General features: G+C 41.3%; 1 protein-coding gene across 5 annotated transcripts in view; it reads left to right on the top strand.

Moving 5' to 3' along the window:
• Nucleotides 1-569: 569 nt before the first annotated feature.
• ap3d1 (adaptor related protein complex 3 subunit delta 1) overlaps nucleotides 570-22,588 on the top strand; it is an 87,708-nt gene continuing 65,689 nt past the window's right edge. For 2 of the 5 annotated variants that reach the window (XM_086004658.1, XM_086004659.1), the window contains exon 1: nucleotides 571-959. In XM_086004658.1, coding sequence (XP_085860784.1) covers nucleotides 864-959 — 96 coding nt within the window. In that variant the 5' untranslated portion in view covers nucleotides 571-863. Of the gene's footprint in view, nucleotides 960-22,588 lie in introns of all 5 variants that reach the window. The other 3 variants (XM_086004657.1, XM_086004660.1, XM_086004661.1) reach the window with 3 other exon arrangements.

The following is a 22,588-nucleotide window of genomic DNA, read 5'->3' as shown; positions in this document are numbered from 1 at the left end:
AGTGCAGCCAAACATCGAGGAGCAGCCCCTTCAAATAATGGAAGAGGGGCTGGCTGCAACCTCTCATGTCAACTGTGGCCCAGTGAGTAGCACACTCACCTCTGAGTCAGAAGGTTGTGGGCTCATAGTCCCACTCCAGGGACTTGAGCACATAAAACTAGGCTGACACTCCGCTGCACTATTGGAAGTGCCGTCTTTCGGATGAGACGTTAAACCGAGGCCCCGTCTGCTCTCTCAAGTGGGCGTAAAAGATCCCACAGCACTATTTCGAAGAAGAGCAGGGGTGTTATCCTCAGTGTCCAGGCCAATATTTATCCCTCAATCAACATAACAAAAACAGATTATCTGGTCATGATCATAATGCCGCTTGTGAGAGCTTGCTGTGCGCAAATTAGCTGCCGCGTGTCCCACATTACGACAGTGGCTCCACTTCAAAAAAATAAGTACTCCAGTGGCTGCAAAGCACTTTGAGACGTCCGGTGGTCGTGATCAGGCGCTATATAAATGCAAGTCTTGCTCACACATTCCATATAAACATGGAACAGGGACTGCTCCAGGCTAGGCTGTGCGTGCGTGAGATGGGCTGAACCATCCCCTCCCCCTCTTCCTGTCCCGCAGTCGGTCAGCTGACTCCAGCCTGGCCGCCGCCATTTTCTGCCGCTCTCGGGCGACTGTGCGAAGGTGAGAGCGGCCCAGGGGCCGCGGGAAGCGCACTCGTTGGCTTACCCTCCCCGTTCTTATGTGTGGCCTATATCACATTTGGCATGTTTTAACAGCGTAGGGAGACGGGATTTAAAACGAACAACAAACAAAAAAAATCATATACAGAAACGAAAGCGGGGGGGGAGACTGGAGCGGCGATCATGGCTCTGAAAATCGTGAAAGGCAGCATTGACCGAATGTTTGACAAGAATTTGCAGGACCTGGTACGTGGCATCAGGAACCACAAGGATGACGAGGTGAGTTTGAGCTCGGCTGCAGCAAAAGCGTGGCCCCGCACTTCAGAGAGAAAAGAGGGCGAAGAAAACGCCACAAAAAAAAAGTAATTGCAATGAGATATGAAATCCGGCCGAGGCCTAGTCATGATAGCAACGGGACAAATCCGGTCTCTTCTCACCCTCCCTTCCGGGCCCGGCACTCGGGATAGTTTCTTTCCGCCTGTAAACTGAGCTGTGGGCTCGGCGCTGCTGCTCTCATTAACTCGCAGGAGTCTGCAGCTCCTCTTCCAACCCACATTTATTGTACGTGGCGTTTGGTTTCCTTGTCACAACAGGCATTGTTTTCCTTCTTTAAAAAAAATATGCTTAAGACTGCTGTAAAATAGTTCCACCCACCCCCCGCAAAGTAACATTTAATTTTGATTGCATTTGCAACTGACAATTCAGGGTCCAAGTGTGTTTTGGTCTATCAGCTGATGCTTTTGCTGACACTCAGGCGTTTGGTAACCCGATAGTCCAGGGACATGTGTGTTCAGCTTCTGACTTTGCCCTCGCCTCATTGCTCACCCAGTAATGCAAGAGTGTGCTTTAGATTTTAAATATTCTACATTTCTAAACAGGGTATGAAAGTGTATTCAACATCTTGAAGTGGTGTTGCACTCTTGAGTTTACATTTCAATTTGCTTTTGTCACAAATTCTGCAGATATATTTGTTCAGTGTATAAAAATGAACATGGTAATAAACACTATTCTGGGGTGTATTTGATATAGTTGTAAAACCCTTGTTGATAGCCTGATTACAGACTGGCGGATAAACATGGTGTGAGTACTGGAGTGTTTGTTTCCACCAGTGAAATTAAATGAATTACTCTCATAATCGTTGTTTGATATGCTGGTACTGTACCTGCAGTTGTTCTTTTTCACATTGCTTCAGCTACCAGCCAAATTAACCTGGTTGCCCACTTTATAATGCAGCATACAACAGTGGTTATCAACAGAGAGTTTCTGTACCTGCCTGAAAGCTTAAGCACTTAACAATGAGGTAAATAGCTCCCATCCACCCAAGCTCAATGAAGTTTAGCGCAGTGAGTCAAGCACATCTCTACTTGATCTGGATAGGCAGCCACCTTGTGCTCACTCTACTGTTACTGAGTTTGTATTTCAGTTTTAGGATCAAATGTTTTTTAAAATGGTGAATGGAATATTTATAATTTAATGTCTTTTGACGTGCCATTTGACTAAAGCATACAAATTTCAAGTAATCTTATTTATAATCTATTCACACCCATTGTATGTCAAGTCCCAACAACAATTACAGCATTCTTTGGAACACTGGCTGAAGGTTGAACCTTATCTATTCATTAAGGATTGCAGACTTTCAGAATAAGTACTTATGGTTTTCCCATTTTTGTCTTTCCCAGGAGGTTGTGACACACCATAGGGAAGGGTGAGGTGGGTTTAATGGTTTGCATAGTTTGCTCCATGTTGAGATGGTGGACCAGCTGGTCTTTTCCTGTCTTTTCTCGTATTTTTATGTTGTATGTAAGTTTGACAGGAATGTTTTTCATTATAGTCTATGTGTAATCATCAGAGATGGAAACATTCCATAGCAGTGTAAGGCAAATGCTTTTTGGGAGTTGGGGATTGGTGAATTTAATCAGAGTTGGAGAAAAGATGTATGAATGCCAGAAAGAGAGTGCATGTCTAGCAGCACCAGTGAAGATGAGAGGGGGGGTGTGTTTGGAAGAGGAGGAGAGAAAGAAAGATGGGCTGTCTTTCTGGAGCTTCTGCTTATGTTAATTTATTAAATAACAGAACAACAATAATATGCAAGAGATAACATACAAATTGTGTAGGTCAAGTCAGAACATACTAATACTGTTATGAAAATCAGTATATGTTGTAGTCCAAATTAAAACGGAATTGCCAACAATAAATTGATATATAGGTTTCCAGTCATAACTTTTGTTGATGAAATAGCATTGCATTTGGAGTAGCTGTATTCATCTGAATTGTTGTATGATCCTAAAAGTTATAAAGTCACCAGCAGCAGCGATATCCAAATTGCAGCCCTTAATCCCCAAGTCCTAGTAATCTAGCTTCGAAGCCAAAGCAATTCAATCCTAGTAGCACTTAGATTTCTTATTTGCTGGTGTCTTCTGTTTCAATTTTGTGGGCCTGGAGGTTTGGAAAGGGTGGTTTTTAGTACTTTTGCTTTATCCGGTGAATAAATTCTACAAATTGAAATATGCAAATGATTTGGAATATAAAGTTTGAAAGCATGTAGGTCTCTGTAGCTCCATGCACCAATGGTTCTACAGAGCAGAGGGAAATACAGGGACCTGCAGAAAGGAAAAGGCAGTGGGGTTAGCTTTTGATTGCTCTTGCAAAGCACCAGCTGAAACGCGATGAGCCTGTGCTGTGAAATTCTGTGGTTCTTTGCAGCCTACAAAGACAAAAAAAAATCCTGGATACTACTGACCAACTGTAACATTAAACTCTACTCTGAACAAGCAGTATGCAGTTGCATCAGCTGTATTGAAAACCGTTTAAATTTAATTGACATTCTGACTGCGAGTTGTGTCCATAAGAAATAGGAGCAGGAGTAGGCCATTCGGCCCCTCGAGCCTGCTCCGCCATTCAATCTTGGCCTCAACTGCACTTCCCTGCCTGCTCCCCATAACCCTTGACTCCCCTGTAGCTCAAACATCTGTCTATCTCAGCCTTGAATATATTCAATGACCCAGCCGCCACAGCTCTCTGGGGTAGAGAATTCCACAGATTTACAACCCTCTGAGAGGAGAAATTCCTCCTCGTCTCTGTTTTAAATGGGCGACCCCTTATTCTGAAATTGTGCCCCCTAGTTCTAGGTGCCCCCACGAGGGGAAACATCCTCCCTGCATCGACCCTGTCAAGCCCCCTCAGAATCTTGTATGTTTCAATAAGATCCCCTCTCATTCTTCTAAACTCCAATGAGTATAGGCCCAACCTGCTTAACCTTTCTTCATCAGACAACCCCTTCATCTCAGGAATTAACCTAGTGAAACTTCTCTGAACTGCCCCCAATGCAAGTATATCCTTCCTTAAATAAGGAGACCAAAACTGTACGCAGTACTCCAGGTGTGGTCTCGCCAACGCCCTGTACAGTTGTAGCAAGACTTCCCTACTTTTATACACCATCCCCCTTGCAATAAAGGCCAACATTCCATTTGCCTTCTTAATTACTTGCTGTGTCTGCAAGCTAATTTTTTGTGTTTCATGTACGAGGACACCCAGATCCCGCTGTACTGCAGCATTCTATAGTCTCTCTCCATTTAAATAATATTTTTGCTTTTTTATCCTTCCTACCAAAGTGGATAACCTCACATTTTCCCACATTATACTCCATCTGCCAAATTGTTGCCCACTCACTTAACCTATCTACATCCCTTTGCAGACTCTGTGTACTCCTCACAACTTGCTTTCGTGTGAGTACCTAGCACGTACTCACCCATGGGGACCCGAAGCTCTGGCCCATCATCTACTAGTTCTCCTTCAACCACCTTGCTCGTTACATTCTCAAAGAGCTCCAATCAATTTGTCAAACACGATTTCCCTTTCATACAATCAAGCAGAGTCAACATGGTTTTATTATGATTTTCTAAATGTCCTGCTATTACTTCCTCTAATAATGGATTCCAGCATTTTCCCAATGACAGATGTTAGGCTAACTGACTGACTTAGTTTCCTGTTTTCTGTCTCCCTCCTTTCTTGAATAGGGGAGTTACGTTTGCGGTTTTCCAATCTGCTGGAACCTCTCCAGAATCCAGGGAATTTTGGTAGATTACTACCAACGCATCCACTATCTCTGCAGCCACTTCTTCTAAAACCCTAGGATGCAGGCCATCAGGTCCAGGGGACTTGTCAGCCTTTAGTCCCAATAGTTTGCCTTGTATTTTTTCTCCAGTGGTAGTGATTTGGTTTAAGTTCCTCCCTCCCTATAGCCCCTTGATTATCAATTATTATTGGGATACTTTTAGTGTCTTCTACTGGGAAGACCGAGACACGCTATTTGTTCAAAGCCTCTGCCATTTCCCTGTTTCCCATTATTAGTTCCCCAGTCTCATCCTCCAAGGGACTAATGTTTACTTTAGCTACTCTCTTTTTTATATACTTGTAGAAGCTCTTACTGTCTGTTTTTATATTTTTTGCTAGTTTGCTCAATCTATCTTCTCCCTCTATTATTTTATTAGTCATTCTTGACTGGTTTCTAAACATTTCCCAATCCTCTGGCCTACCGCTAATCTTTGCAACATTGTATGCCTTTTCCTTCAATTGATTTTTTTTCATCATTCATGGGATCTGGGCAGGCAAGGCCAGCGTTTACTGAAATATTCTAGGACTGCAGTTACACTACAACTTCTCCGCCTCTCCACTTCTCTCTCAGGTTTTAAGTCGCTCCTTAAAACCTATCTCTGACCAAGTTTTTGGTCACGTGTCCCAGTAGCTCCTTATGTGGCTCGTTACTAAATTTTGTTAACGCTCCTGTGAAGCACCTTGGGACGTTTTACTATGTTAAAAGCTGGGGGCCACCTTTCTAAAGGAATGGGGCAGTTTGCCACAGAGCAATGCCTACATGACTTGTGAAAGGAATAGGCTTTCCATGCTAAATGACCTTTTCTTACCATCTCAAGTTCTGCATTACCATCTGTAGTTCTGCATTACGTGACATTCAGGCAACTTTTTTTTAAAGCTCTTTGGTTAGAACATGGGAAAAGTTGCTATTTATTGTCCTTTTTAACCATGTCAGAGGTGACATGAAGAAAGACTTTTATACCACAATTGGTTAGCATTTGGAATGCACTGCCTGATAGAGTGGTGGATGCAGATTCAAAAGGGAATACTTGAAGGAGAAAAAAATTGCAAGGGAGTGGGACTTACTGCATTGCTCTTCAAAAGAGCCGATGCCGACTCGATGGGCCGAATGGCTTCCTTCTGTGCTGTACTATTCTATAACTTCTATGTCAAAGCAAAAGTGGTAGTAGCCAGATTGGCAGCCTGATACACCAAATGCATTTTAACCCTGAGGAGTGCAATTCTTTCCAGTAGATGGTTTAATGCCCAATGTGCTGTGCACCATCTACAGCACTCTTCAGCTGCCCTTAGAATGCAGGCCTCCAACCTGCTGTTCTGCACTCAATCATGAAAACTCTATCAGACTCTGCATTGTAGGTTACTGACTGATCAGGTTCTGCCTCTGTCACTTCATCAGAGAAGCACCTAATGTTGGATGCTGGTTAACTTCAAAGTTGAGCCTGAAGAAGCTTCTGGTAGTGTACCAAAATCTTGTGATTTGGAATACTTGTAAAAATCTGTGGCTGTGGGACGCATTCCCCTTTCATGACATTTTAGAAGGAATTCTGCTTAAAAAATCTGTTCCCAACTTGTGATTTGCAGTTTTAAGGAATTCAGTTACCTTTCTTATGTATTGTTTGAATGCCTGAAATGCCGAATTTTTTAATAGATGTGATATACTCGGGAGTTCAATTTTATATTTTTAAAGCGCCATTAAACCGTATCCTTGTGTGCTGAGTTTTTTTGTATTGATTCCAGGTACTTCTAAAATTATACTTTGACATAAATCCTTCTGTGTTGACTGCAATCGATGTGGACTGTTGCCTGAGTACCATACATTGTTTGTGGCTACTGTGTTTTTTTTATTGCCCAATCCAGCTCTAACTCCAGGCCCAATGTAGTTGGGTCTTGCTCCAGAATGACACTGATCTCTTGCTGAGTTCGCTTCAACTTTCTGAAGCCCAGTGTGCTAGAACTTGGGGAAGTAAAACTTGGAAGTAGAACTGAAAGAAATAGTAGTCGGTTAGCTTTGAGATTCAGGCACTTTGAACTGTTTTAGATGTAAGCTTTAAGTTCTACATATTATTTGGAAACAAATATTTGTGTTTTGTTCAATTATGGCATATTTTGATGACAGATCAAAATATTGATGGCCATTCTCAGCAGTGCCGCAATTGTAGTAACTTGGTTATTTTTTTTTCCAGTCGCACTTCACCTTTTGGGCTTTTTTCTTTGCTATATTGCAGAGTGGGATCACACAGACTGACAGTTAAGTGCATTAAGGTTTATAAAGATGGTACTGTTTTTCATGATAGTCACTTCAAGTTCTGTAAGTATAGCACTACATTGTGCGTGAAATATTGCACCCAAGAGTACCTGAACTGGTGTCAGCATTTGTCTAAATAGAGTAATGAAGTAAACATGAGACGGTACATGCCATTATGTGCTGTTCATTTTTATTGTAAAGTGAAAGCCTTACGGTGAGATACTTGGAAGAAATCGTAATATATTTCTGTGAAGAAATTAGAATTAACAGGCATTGAAAGCATCTGAAGGGGGAAATTTACTTCCAGCAAAGGTCAGTGCTCGCTCTATAGGGAAAAATAAGTTCATTAACTTATCTTTAGCTTGCATTCATCACTGACATTTTTACCAGGTTCAGCATTAATGATGAGCTTTGTAAGTGTATGTATGTGACGAGTAATTTTTGGAAAACATGTATAACCTGAAGGTAAATTTCCAGAATGAATTTCAATGAGCTGACTCACTCCTTTCTCACAAAATGAAAATAGATGCTGCAGGTGCTTTTTACAAATCTTATTGGCTGATATCTATAGAAAAATGCCTGAATTTTATGCATATTTTTCTTAATGCGACATTGTAACACAGGCTGTGATTTAAAAATAAATCAATCAGTTTTTACATTTTCTATGAGCTTGTGATATCAGGCCTTAACAGATGCAGGGGAATAACATTTGCAACAATTTAGTCTGGTTTTGAATTTTTGGTCAAAGGAATGTGTATATTGGTGCGTGCAGCTTAATCTGCTTGAATATTTAGGCGTTTTAGCACATTGCATTCATTTTCACCCTCGCGGCCATGTTGCCTAATCACTCTCATGATTTATCTCTCAATTCTTCTTTTCTCCGCCTTGATCTCGCACACTATCACCTTGCCCCTTCATCTTAGATTCTCAATTTTTAAAAACTGTTCAACATTTCTGGAAGATGCTTGCACAGGTCAAGAACATGTAGGACAAGGATAAGTAGGGGTGGAGAAGAGAAAATATAGCTTATTTTGTTTTTATTTACTCTGAAGCTTTGTAACATCAAGACCCTTCCAGTTATAAATATGATGAAATGATTGCAAAGTGCACTGTAAATTCTCAGCTCCATCTTGCGTTGCTGTGATTCAGACAATAAGCATGCGTAGAAGTTACAACATTGAACAGGCCGTTTGGTTCAGCCTGCACATGTCAGCTTTTGCCCTGCACATGAGCAAATAGTTTCAATTAATCTCTCCTGTTGAGAGCTTTTGCTGTGGCATTGAGGATGTGTAAAAGTTTTGTTGGATGCAAGTTGAGGTTTACTTGAGACACTAACCAGTTTTATACTTTTGAACTTTGAATGGCACAGCTTCTTAATGTGTGCACTGTACCACTTTGGAGGGAGTAAATGTTTACTATGCAAACAGGGTGTAGATTTTTCTATTGGGTAATAACAAGATATTTCTTGATAAAACTGCTGTAATGATGTCAGTTGCAACTTTGAACTTCAGTGTGCAATAAGACGGAGTAAGTGTAACACCAAACTCTGGGCAAATAAGTACTCAAAACTGGAAATTTTGGGCTACCAAGTACAAATCCGATGTATTAAGTGAAATTAAAGAGAAGCAAGACTAAATTAGTTTAAAAAGGTTACTATAATCTCAGTGCCCCTTTCAAAACTGAAGAAGGGAACTGGTGAACAGAGAAAAATGTGCCACGATTGTACCTAGATTGGGCAGCTTCTGGCTATAGCACTATCAATCAAAAAATAGTTACAGGCACACAGTCTGGCTGACTAGTTTTCCTGATTTACAATTGTAGAACAAAGCACCTCTTGTCCGATATGATAACTTTCCCCAGTAGCTCAGCAACCCCAAATGATGAGCTCTGCCCACAGCCCAGTATAAACACATTCAAACACCGTGGTCAATGTTTGTTAAGCAGTCCACCTAGACACAGGTGATTCATCGGCATTTCAAGTGGCACCCAGCAAAATCAACTCGGCAGATTTCCCTTTAAAATCAAGTCTGTAGAACTTTTTTTTGAAGTGGCCACAAAGTTGTCGTGCTAGACTCTTAGGCGAGTCTATTTTAACACAACTTCATTATGATGCACAATAAAATGGATCCATCACATGGCTGGGTGCTAATGGCTTTGAATATCACCCCTTTTTAAAAGCTTTCATAATCATGAATTCTAATCAAGACCTAGAATCTATATCATGAGGCAGAACTTGTAATATCTCATAATTACTGCTGCCTTCCATTACAATGCTAGTTACTCTGGTCAAGAGAAGGCGATTAAGTTCAATGGGACCACTTTTTATAATCATGTTATTTGAACTTCATACACCAGGACAGTTAAGAGACTTTTTGAGGGGAAAAAGTACTATTGTGCATTGTCACACTAACCACTAATGCAATGGAAGGATATAATTCATAGCAGTATCCATTAACAAGTTTGAAGTAAGTTGTCGAGCTTGAACGCTGATCTATTCGTACTGTGTGGGCCCATTTGTGCATACTCAAAGATGCTGTATTTAAGTGACCTGATATTGTGTGGGACTGATAATTATAATGGCAAAGAAAACCATGCTGTCACAATTTAGCACATTGGATTTATCCTGATGTGTAAAATCTACAGTCCTATCATATATTTTCTTACTGCTATTGTGAAGGGGTTCTGAAGAAGACAAGCCTCTCTGGTTTGGAGAAGGATAAGTCTCTAATGTCTATTGTGACTTGCAATATGATCAGAACCCACTTTTTTTAAACTAATGGATAATATTGAACCCAGTTTTGAGGTTCATAACTAGATACAACTTAGAATTAAACTTGGTTCAGTAGTGCCAATAGTTCCATTAAAAACAGCTGAAAATGCAAAAGTTATCTTAAGGTTTTAGTTTTACACTTAATTTTTGGGTAAGATCAAGTAATGAGAAATAATAGTTGAATTATTGCATGAGAAAATAGGCACATCCTAATTTCAGTTAACAATCTTTTCTAGAGTGGCCAGGTAATCAAAGCAACATAAATGAGCAAGAAATGATTTGGCTTTCTCTCTCTTGTATCTGTTTTATAAGATCACATCTTGGCCTCCTCTTCTCCTACCGCCTCCCCCCCCGGCTCTCAACTTACCCCACTGGCACTTTCTCCTTCAACCTTCCCCCACCCACTCCATCACCCTCCAAGCCAATGTCTCAGGCTGAACCAAGGTGCTGGCCTCTGTTAGGGGAGTCAATCCCAAGCTGAGCTTCTGATCCCCTATCGGCTTCATCACAAGCACCACCTATTTCCACCTCCATAACCTCTGACAACCTCTCTCAATCTGTTAGTGAAACCCTGTTGCATGCTTTTGTCACCTTCAGCATCAATTACTGGATACAGTAAACTTCAGCTATTCCAAAACTCTGCGGCCCATAACCTAGTCCTCAACAAGCCCTGCTCGCTCATTAGTCCATCTTAACTGAGCTGCGTTGGCTTCCAGTCTCCCAATGGCTCAATTTAAACTTGTCACCCTTGTGTTTAAACCCCTCCACAGCCTTGTCCATCTGTATTTCGGTAATGTTCACCACTGCTACAACAGCCCCAAATTTTGTATCCCTGGCTCCAGTCTCTTCTGCAACACCTCTTCGTCCGATCATTAGCTATCCCTTCAAGTGCCTATACTCCACAGTCTGGAATTCCCTGACTAAACCCCTCTTCTTCTGTTTTAAGACCTTCCTTAAAACCTACTTCTTTGACTAAGCCTTCGGTCATCCTTCCTAATGTGTCCTTTAGCCTGGCATCAGTTTTTTTTCCCCATTAGTCCTCTGAAGCACCTTGGAGCGCTTTTCTCAGTTGAACGTTGCAATATAAATACTGGCTGTTAAATTGTTCCGTTATAGTTGGTTGGGTTTTTATGAATGGCTCAAAGATCAATCAGAAGTGACATAGCCTTTGCCATGAACGTGCTTTTATTCTATGGATAGAAGGATTGTGTTTTATTGGCACTGAAATGAATTTGTAGCAAATAGTGAAGAACATTTTCTTCTGACGGTTTGTTAAGCCACTCGTTCACCAATCAGGGTTACAGTTTTATTCTAAAGGTGCAAAAATCTCAGGAAAATCCATTTGATTTTTGCCATTTAACTATTTTCCTACTGACTTCTTTTATATTGTAAGTTCCTGCTGTGCCAATAATAATAGCAAAAAATGGCAGCAGAAGATAAAAATTAACACTAGTTCAAATGGGAAACCAAATAGCATAAAATATACTGGGAGCATATTAAAATCCTAGAGATTCAAGGCTCCTGCTCTGTTAAAAGGGAAAGGTGCTGATATTTTTGGGCTCCATGAATTGAGCCATACCCTTGTTGCATGTTGTCAGCCATAGTCTATTGGGACATTTCTGTTTGAAGTTGAAGCCCAGTATTAAACAGCAGTTTGGTAATTAATAATTTCAACTTGATAAAATGAAATCGGCTCCAAAATCTTTTACCTTGGGTCTTCTGTTGCATAATACTGAGTTATTTTGATGAATTTCATGTTGAAGGTGAGGCGTGTCAGTGGTGAATGGTGACACTGTCACATATTTTGGCACCAAGCATCAAAATGGAGTCCAGCAGGTATCTTTAGTAAATTATAAAATCTGCAGCAGCGTAGTCAGTGACTGACTGACTGACTTTCTTTCATCAAATTCTGACTTGGAAAATTAGACCATCTGCGTGGATCCTACTTGTCTCTATTGAAGCAGCAACTTCTGGTTAATGCAAGAACCTTTGGTCATCCTTTTTTTGTTATCTTGCCTCAAGATAGAAAGATCAAGATCTGCTAATATTCCAATAAAGATGTACTTTTTAAACTTGTGCTTTGGCTAAGGAAATTAATTTTCATCCTAAAGCTCGAAAAAGATAAGTGGCAGAATAATATGTCTGGGGAAAAAACAGTGACCTCATCTGTGGAAATTGGATGCCTGCCTGTTGCTATCACAGTTTATTCTTTCATTGTATTGAGTTAGGCAATAATAGGCCAAATCCTTAAACTGATAGGGCCACCTTGAATTTCTTAAACTTTTTTCCCCCTTTTTTACAGCAATGGGCTATTGAATTCATGTGTTGATGTTGGGAGGAACAAAATTATTTTCTGTTTCATCTATTTATTCTTCTGATCTTGGACAAATTCAATTTCTTAGTTATTTGAGTGGGTAGATACCATAATTGCAGGTCTTTGTAACACTATTGTGTCCCTTTTGGAGATACATAATGAGGACAGTTCCCTGTCTCTGCTCAGTGACTCCCTGGTGCTTTGGCAGCAATCGGAATCATACATTGGGGAATGGTTAGGGTGAACCTACATCCTCACTGTGGAACATTGTTCTTTTATATAGGCCAAGGGTCATTCAAATAGTACAGTATCTGCACAACCCGAGCTTCGAAAAGAGAAAATTGTTGTAAACCCCCCCCCCCCCCCCGCAAAACTGCAATCAACATTGGTTAGTTGGTTTGTTTTTGACAGGGCTGTGAGATGGAGCCTCTTTACCTGGAGGGGAAGAAACGGACAGAAGGTAAAGACACGATTAACAATGTACAGTACCCAGTTAAGCAACATTAAAGAATTTTAATGGAGACAAGTTTTAAAAATCCCCACATTCCCAAATATGGTCCCTATTTATTTGGGGGGGGGGGGGTGGGGGGATGTGTGCGTGCGTGTTCAAGTTGAAGAAAAAAAAATGAATTTGCATTGTCCTAACCTTCAGTGTTGTCTTGGACGGGCTGGAAATCAAATGCTCTTAAACTTGCAACATAAAATTACTTTAAATTGTGAAAACCTGTTGGAAGTCTCCTATTGTACCTGTCTTTAAATGTTGAAATTGTGAACTGAATCAATTTGCAGCCACCTTTTGCGAGTAAGTTGCTGGTTTGTCACTGTCCTTGCAGAAATTATTTAACAAATGAATGGAACCCTGACAAAATAGGGAGTTGAATTAAAAAGCTAGTTGTGTAGCTCATTCCAAGAATTCTTTCTGATTAATTTGTATTGTTCACTTTTCATTAATCTACCAAATGATTTTTCCCAAATCCAAGTGCAGTATTAAAAGTCGAACTTCAGAAGCCTGATAAAAGCCCCATTGTAGAGATTACTTATTATCGACAACAGCAGGTTTCTAATGTTCAGTGAAAATAAGCAAAAGGCTATATAAAGATTCAGTGCAAGGTTTGAGTTTTCTCTCAAATTATATTTAGACCAAAACATCAATTCTTCAGGGCAACCTCGAATGCTGCTTCAAACGAATGTAATTGGCTTCTGTAATGCATTTGACTTTTTGTGTGCGAGAGAGATTGATTCAGGCAACATACAGCAGCACTGATATTGCATCTAGGTGTTGCCCGTAAAACAAATGAATATCATTGCGTCGTGAGATTGAAAGAGCAGTTTGGAAATGGGCCTTTTAATATTTTGTTCAGTCGTTGTCTTCATTTTCTTCCTGTAGTGTTCTCATTGAAATGCTGCCACTGAAGTGCTTGTTTCTGGAAGAATGCACACTAGATGCTGGAACAGGACACTGCAGCAATCCAATTTGAGGGGTGGGGTTAGATGAAGTGATAAATCACAAGCAGTTTGTATATCCCTCCAGGATATTTGGCTCTTCTGCATGGTGAATTGTATAAATATTCACTCTTTGCTGTTATACAGTGGGTCAAGAAATATCCTCCACTTTACATTATGGTACTCTATTGGTTTAAGAAAATTGGATAATAGAAATCATCCAAACCAAGTCTCCCAACTGGAGAGACCCCATGTCTGACTGCTGAAGAGATGTGCTTCACTTCGCACCTACCAGTGCTTCCTGAATGCAATATCCTTTGTCTCTCACTCCCTGTACCCAACTAGGAGTGGTTTAGGATAGGAAGACTCCGCTCTGTCACATAGTATTGCCATCCTAATGTCTAGAGCTATATAATTATACATGACTCTCAATGCACATATCTGCAAATATTATGAAATTTATAATCTAGCATGTACTCTTTATTGTGCTATGACACACAAGTGTTAACTTCTGTAACCAATTAAAATAAAATTACCCTGTTTTTCATTGTCTAAGGTTTTTCCAATTTTAGAGGTTCTCGATATTGCCGTTGTTTGAATTGTAATACATGTCCTAGACGTGACCTACCTTCCGTTAAAAATACATCATGGGTGGCTCACAGAGTGCTTCTGAATTTCATGAGGGTTGAAATGCCATGGTTACGCTTCCATGCAACTGCAACCTGAGCGCTCTTGTTGGCTTAGCTCGTGCTAATGTTACTGTCGTATCAATTTCCTTTCATGGTGGGTGAGAGAGATTTGAAGTAAAATTGTAGCTTAATTTTGAAAGTTGGCTTCCTAGTTGACCACCTACCAACATAAATATTTGAAAGCTCCATGAAAGAGGAGAGGAAAAGAAATGCTTATTTTACTTAACTGGCGTGAGCTGGAGCCAACCTTAATGGGTCATTGATCTTAAAAGGATTTTTGCGATGATGCTTCAGTGTTGTGGTTTGATAGATGAGAGATTCAGGGTTTCAAGCATTATGCACAGGCTGAAGTATTCATGTTTGGATATCCCACTGTATATCTTTTTGGTGGGTGGGGGTGCGAGGGAACATTTTTAAAGCTTACATGTGATTTATTTTCTCTTGTAATGTAGTTAGAATACTTGGGAGAAGTAATCAGGACCTAAACTATTTCAAAGGCATGAGTTTAGATTCTGTGTAATAGGTTTACTTAATTTATCTTCACTGTATTCTACTGACTGGCATCAAACCATATTGAGCCACGTCTATTCTGGGGCAATGGGATATACAGGTTGCTTGTACGTATACACTCGGCTGGTATAATCCAAAGGTTCAAACTAAATTGTTCATAGCCATACATTGGATGGTGGAAATCTAACATGTGCAATGGAAAAGATGGGCCAAGTGCTACATTGAACACAGACTGGTGATGTGTGGGTTTGCTGTTGAAGTTGCCTATGTACCAAGTATTTGGTGTCCTAACTTGCAGGAGGGTGGGTGCTCTTTGTGCTGCTATGACAGGATGGGTGTGCAACCAGAATTGCTTCAATTTAAGGAACTGCAGACATTGTTTTAGCTTAGGTTAGTGTGCTTAAAGTTGAGTGCTGTTGAAACCAATGCCACTTAGTCTAGAGTGTTAAAGGAAAGGATGACTAATATGTGAGCTATTGGCTCATTCAGCAGCTCACTGAAGCCCTGGGCTGGTTCTCATGGATTGGAGGGAGCCTCATGTGGTTTCAATTATTTGAGAGGGGGCGGGGGGTGGGGGGGCGGTACCTCTAGGTGATGGGGCCTTTCAGTGGTTTTAGAAACTTCGATCCTGCCTCCCTAACCTGATTGACTTTTTTGAGGAAATGACCAGGGTGGTGGTGATGGTAGTCCTGTTGATGTATACCTTGATTTCCACAAAGTCCCACATAGAAAGCTATTGACCAATGGGATTATCACACAAAAATTATCTTGAATAAGGAACTGGTTAAAAGCTCTTAAGCAGGGATTATTAATGGGAGTAGATCTGAATTGGGACTGTTTGAGTTGCGTTCCATATGCTTCTGTATTGGTATCATTGCTGTCCATTATTTACATTAATGGTTTAGACAAGGGCATCAATGGAACCATTCTTAAATTTGCTGATGACATAAACATATACACAGGGTTTAGTGACTTAAGACTGAACCAGTGGGTTGTAGGCTTATTTAAACAAGTTGAGGAAATGATATTGATTGTGGCTGGTGTTTTTGAATGTGGACAAATGCAGTGTCATGCTTTTGGGGTTAGGAAACTCGGACAGAATAATAATGCCTAGTTACCATTGCTAGCCCCAAGAGTTAATGATTTACTTCAGAGAATGCAGGCTTAAAAGGTATGACTTGAGGTTTTTAAAATGTTGAAGGGATTGGACTCTTTCTGATTTGGATGCGCTATTTGAGACTGATGGGCATTGTAGGATTGGGGGGAACATACATATAAAATCTGTAGATGGAGATTTAAGTTCAGTGCAACAAGTATTCATTGCCCTCTGTAACAGACCAATGTGCAGTGGGTGAGGAATTGTAGTCCTTCAACAGAGAAATTGACAAGGTTCCTGAGCAGAGAACAGTTTTTGTTGTAGTGGGTAAAGTGTGATTAAGTTGGAGAAGAGTTTCCCAGAACATTTCTTGAATTGGGTACAATATTTTTTCTGGCTGTTGGTAGGAAATTATGATTTTGGGGGTGGGTCAGTAGTGCATGAGCTTGTCGCTTTTTTCTGGATGGCATTACTGGTCGTCTCTCACTCTTCATATGTTCATATTTCCCTGTTCTCCTCTCTCCTTTCCCCCACCCCCAACACGCGCACACACCTCGTCATTGCAAGTATGGGTCAATTGGTCCAATTGGTACTTGCAACTATACTCACAACTTGCTGTAAGGTGACACTTGTAGAAGACTGACGGACCCTCTTGTGCCCAGCATTGTCCATGGAATAGGTTATGTGGATGGGAAGAGAGGAGAATCTAAATAAGGAATATTTTATCTTGTGGATGATGTCATAACATTCTATTCACTGGAATTACTCCTTCAAATATCACTTGCAGCGAATATTCAAACATAAAACACTTAATACAGGTACTTAGACTAGAACCAAATAGGAATGTATGTGCATCATGAAACCAATTTTTAACTTCTAATTTTTAATGTATGTTAACATTATGCAGACTGGTGGAGGATATGATTTATATCCAACTTTGGCACTGACTTCACTTGAGAAATCTGAATTCAAAGTTGGTTTTTGCAGTAAAAAATTTGAATTATCCAGTAATTTTAATTAAGCAATGTAAATAACCCAGCAAATTGGGAGTTCAATGCTGAACAATGTGAATTAAGTGACTGAGGTGTAGAGCAACAACATTAACCTTATTGTCTCTGCAGTAGTTAAATTGGTGGTTCTGAATTTTTTTTATATTGTCATGCCTTTTTCTTGAAGATAGCTGAAGCCACTCCCTGCGGAGGAGCACAGTTGGAAGTTATACAGTGCAAGGACAAACTTCTTTTTGTTTTTGGTAAATGTTCCAGGTGTGTCCCTGTTTGTATTGCTTGATACACACGGTGAATGTGTAAGGAAAAACAGCAATTTTGAGTGAAAGATATCGAACCCACAATTTAATAACCTTACAAGAGATAGTCAAAATTAATTAGGGTGATTTTATGAAATCACTTCAGTTTGTCACATGGGGCTTACAGAAGAGTGCATTGGGGTAGTTTGTGGACTGTACAAGTTAGGAAGTGTGTTGTGGGGTGGTGATGATTTGATGATGGTTCCTAGGTTTGACTGGATCAGAGGTTGGCAGAGCAGTCTTAAAATATATGGTAATAGGCCTTGTAAGGTTGCGACATTATCTGTTCCATCTGTAGCATGATTATTTCAGATCAAATAGCAGCCCAGAAAGCCTTAAAGGAACCTTGGAGTGAGACCCGGAAAGGAAAAGTGAAAGTATGGAAGCAGATGATCAAATGCACCACGTGCAGCAGAATGTGCAAAGGTCAGCACAAGATAATACATAGAACCTACTGAACCCCACAGTTAGTCCACACTTGCCACTGAGGAACCAACAATGGATTGGTAGGAACCAACAATGGATTGGTTGAGAACATAATGGTACTCTTCTGTACAGCTTGTCCTGCACCTTTTTACAGCCGATGACAGGCTCATAACATAGTCCCTTTCAATCTGATCCTGTGCTTGCAGGACCTACTCAATAGTGAACAACCCCCTCCCCCCTCACCCACACCCCCCAGCATATAGGCTTGTACAACAATCACTGCAAGCTAATGTACCCTCACCTCACTGCTTGAACACAACCCAGAATGAACATGAATGAAACATCTGTGGAATGTATGCTGGTTGGAAAGTGTACGAGCCAACAATCACTGCTAACTGCAAGCCAATGTACCCTCGTCCCACTGTGTTTGAAAACGACCCAGAATAAACGTGAATGAAACATCTGCGGGATGTCTGCTGGTTGGAAAGTGTAATGTGCCGACTCCACCTTGAATCTGCTCAATGAGGCAGTCTGGAACCCGTTCCTGTAAGTTAATGTGACCCAGGGACCTCCTGGACCACCTTTCAAGGAAATCAATGGAGCCACAAAGTAATCAAGTTGTTTATTATTATTTGGAGTATCCTATAATGGTAGTCAAAGACCAAGGCTGTCCAAAATTTAACCTAAAACAAGTGTGCAAAGTTTAGTTTTGGAGGGAGGTACAGTAGTACAAAATGCAGCTGGCAGGAATTTAATTGGCTATACCAAAATCTGAACTGTTGAAGTCGGCAGTCCATTCAATGCTTGGAGTATCCATATTAAAGTACCTTAAAGCAAACCAGCATTTCTACACGTAGAATGAAAAGGCATTTAATATACACTAACCGATTCGCCTTAACGTTGGTGACCGAGTTGCAGCAGTGGGCGCTGGATGTAGAAATGAGCGAGGCATGCGTACCTTCCACTGAAGATTTGGAAAGAAACTTGTAAGAGATCTCCTCAGATAGTGAACTAACTGTTTATTTTTTGATTGGTTCCAGGAAAATAAGTAAATGGTGTTTTCCTTCCCAACTATATTGTTAAATGAATTTGTTCTCCTCAATAAAAGACTTGCATTAGTAATTCTTTCCATTAAAAATGTGGAGGAGCAGATATTCATTACTGCCCATCTGTTTAGAGTGTGGGTTTTTAATACATGTCCCAAGTTTTATATATTCCTTGGTGTTAAGATTATAATTGGTATTTTTCTCTGTCAACAATTCTTGCAACAATATTGAATGTTATCAAAACTTTCTATTTAGATCAGGACTTTTACTCAAACTTGAACAATGACACCATCCTTCCAAAAAGTTGCCACTTGTTTATATGGGGTTGATTTTATCAATGGGGACGTGATGATGGCAGGACTGCTGCTTGTTGGGTTTTAGTCCCGCCTTTATCGACATCCGGCCAACCCACGCTACTTTCCCTTGATTGACATGAAGCCCGCCCTTGTACTCAAGACTCCCCAAACCCCTCTCCTGAGCAGAAATCTGATGGCTGTTGCATCGGAGACTGCAGCAGCCATCCAGTCATCTCTGCAGCCTAAAGCGATGAAGCCTGGAGGAAGAAGCAAAGGTAAGTAATCTTATTAAAACACTTCAGACTCACCTCACACACTTGCCTCTCCACACTTGCACCCATCACTCACCTGTACACTGGACATTTCGGCCGACCCCCGCAAACCCACGGCTCGCCTCGCTGACCCAGGCGAGGTTTGGAGCTGTCAGGAAGCCCACACTTTAGGACTCAAAATAGGGATTAGCCAAAAAACTGCCTGTTAACTAGATGTTAACAGGCAGTTAATTGGCACTAATCCCCTTCCCGCCTTGGAGACGGGATCCGGCGTGGGCCAGGTACCTGCCTTCTGGGAAGATGGCACAGAGGCGGGTTGGGGGTGGATACCCACTCCCAGATTCTGCCATTTTCCCAGCAGTTCCGCCTCCCCAGGGCTAGGAACATTGCCCCCTATGAGTTTGTCTATCTCCCACCATTTATCCATTGGGCATTTTTTTTTTCTTTTTCAGCCTATAGCATTTCTGTTGCTGCCAGCAACTTAACTAAAGTAATACATTTGAATGTCCTACAACAGACTTCCCCCTCATTCAACATACGATGTGTTTTTAGATTAATGAGATTTTTTTTGAGGAATTCTAACTCCGTCCGCCTGGCAGAAACTGGCATTCAAATCTAAAGATTTAGCACTTTCTTCTGGCCCCGTGGCTATGTTCAAGTCCAGGTTCCTGGGGCTCCTACCAGACTCCTGCAGTAGCCTCAAATTTATACTAATCTGGGGCCGGTCTTGTTATATAGATGGGACCCCAAAGCCGTTTTACAACCTACTGGGTGGAGTGTCCACTCCGCTCAGTAAAATCCAATGGACCAGAAGAGGCCCTCCATGTATTTCTTTTAAATAACAACTTGTATCTGTGGGGCTAAGAGGAACAGGAGCCCTGGGCTCCCATCCTTCCGTGTTCCTAAAATCCTCCCCCGCCACCGATGACTTGCCCTGCTGTTGGCCCGGTGGCATCTGGTGCCTGATAATGTGTTGCCCTGAACCCAGTGAGCTGCCCCTGGATGCCTGCTTGCCAGCTCCCAGTTAACTGAGGTCCAACCATTAAAATGGTTTCTTGCTGCACCTGTTGAAATGTGATTTTAGTTTGCAGTATACTGTCAAAATTGAATATTTTCAGCCTGCCTAATCAAAATGATTGTCGTGGTGACGGTTGCAAATTTTGGGTCTGCACTAAATGGTGTCTGGGTTCATTGTCATTGGTCACTCCTGGAAGAACATAAGTAGGAGGAGCAGGAGTAGGCCATACGGCCCCTCGGGCCTGCTCCGCCATTCAATAGGATCATGGCTGATCCGAACCTAGACTCGCGTCCACTTCCCTGCCAGCTCCCTGTAACCCCTAATTCCCTTATCAGCTAGGAAACTGTATCTTCGTTTTAAATTTATTTAATGTCACGGCTTCCACAGCTCTGAGGTAGCAAATTCCATAGATTTACTACCCTCTGAGTGAAGAAGTTTCTCCTCATCTCAGTTTTGAAAGGGCAGCCCCTTATTCTAAGATTATGCCCCCTAGTTCTAGTCTCACCCATCAGTGGAAACATCCTCACCGCATCCACCCGATCAAGTCCCCTCACAATCTTATATGTTTCGATAAGATCGCCTCTCATTCTTCTGAACTCCAATGAGTAGAGGCCCAACCTACTCTACCTTTCCTCATACGTCAACCCCCTCATCTCCGGAATCAACCGAGTGAACCTTCTCTGAACTGCCTCGAGAGCAAGTATATCTTTTCTTAAATATGGAAACCAAAACTGTACGCAGTATTCCAGGTGTAGCCTCACCAGTACCCTGTATAACTGAAGCAAGACTTCCCTGCTTTTATACTCCATCCCCCTTGCAGTAAAAGCCAAGATTCCATTGGCCTTCCTGATCACTTGCTGTACCTGCATACTAACCTTCTGTGTTTCATGCACCAGGACCCCCAGATCCCTTTGTACTGTAGCACTTTGCAGTTTCTTTCCATTTAGATAATAACTTGCTCTTTGATTTTTTTCTGCCAAAGTGCATAACCTCACACTTTCCAACATTATATTCCATCTGCCAAATTTCTGCCCACTCACTTAGCCTGTCTGTCCTTTTGCAGGTTTTTTATGTCCTCCTCACTCACTGCTTTCCCTCCCATCTTTGTATCGTCGGCAAACTTGGATATGTTGCACTCGGTCCCTTCCTCCAAATTGTTAATATAGAAAAGAGTTGGGGTCCCAGCACTGACCCCTGTGGAACACTAGTCACTGATTGCCAACCTGAGAATGAAACATTTATCCCAACTCTGTTTTCTGTTAGATAGCCAATCTTCCACCCATGCCAGTACAGGAGACTTTGGTTTATCCGGAGGTTGTATGTCCAGAAACCTTGATCTACTGGCAGAAATCGGGAGCCATTCTGTTAGTTTGTTTTTCTCCTCGTGGCTTTTTTTCCCCCAACAGTCAGGCTTTGGAAAGTCTCTCTGAAGCTGTTGCTAAGCAACAGTGTTTGTTGTCAGATATGGAGATGAAAATCTCAGTATGCTTCAACATTAACTTTGTATGTCCAGCAGTTTTGACAGATCGGCAACAGCTCGGTCCCGTCGGTGCCGGATATAACAGTTTCCTGTATATTACCCCCAATCCTGTGGTTTTTTTTATCTTGTGCAGTAATCTTTTGTGTGGCACCTTGTCAAATGCCTTTTTGGAAGTCCAAATACACCACATCCACTGGTTCCCCTTTATCCACCCTGTATGTTACATCCTCAAAGAATTCGAGCAAATTTGTCAAACATGACTTCCCCTTCATAAAACCATGCTGACTCTGACTCTGTCCGATTTAAATTATGCTTATCCAAATGCCCTGTTACTGCTTCCTTAATAATGGACTCCAACATTTTACCAACCACAGATGTTAGGCTAACTGGTCTATAGTTTCCAGCCTTTTGTCTACCTCCCTTTTTAAATAAGGGCGTTACATTAGCAGTTTTCCAATCTGCTGGGACCTTTCCTGAATCCAGGGAGTTTTGGAAAATTACCACTAATGCATCTGCAATCCCTACCGCTACTTCTCTCAAGACCCTAGGATGTAAGCCATCAGGTCCAGGGGATTTATCCGCCTTTAGTCCCATTATCTTACCGAGTACCACCTCCTTAGTGATTTTAATCGTGTTTAGCTCCTCCCCCCCATAGCCCCCTGTTTGTCCAGTGTTGGGATATTTTTAGTGTCCTCTACTGTAAAGACTGATACAAAATATTTGTTCAGCGTTTTTGCCATCTCCATGTTCCCCACCACGAATTTCCCGGTCTCGTCCTCTAAGGGACCAACATTCACTAGCCACCCTTTTTTCTTTTTATATAGATGTAGAAACTCTTGCTATCTGTTTTTATATTTTTTGCTAGTTTACTTTCATAATCTATC

The sequence above is a fragment of the Somniosus microcephalus genome, chromosome 13 (genome assembly GCF_052327205.1).
Source record: "Somniosus microcephalus isolate GS21.2 chromosome 13, FLI_Smic_1.0, whole genome shotgun sequence".
In the NCBI taxonomy this organism is placed as follows: domain Eukaryota; kingdom Metazoa; phylum Chordata; class Chondrichthyes; order Squaliformes; family Somniosidae; genus Somniosus; species Somniosus microcephalus.
Note: the sequence above shows the minus strand (reverse complement) of the source record. Positions and strands in the feature narration are given on the sequence as shown.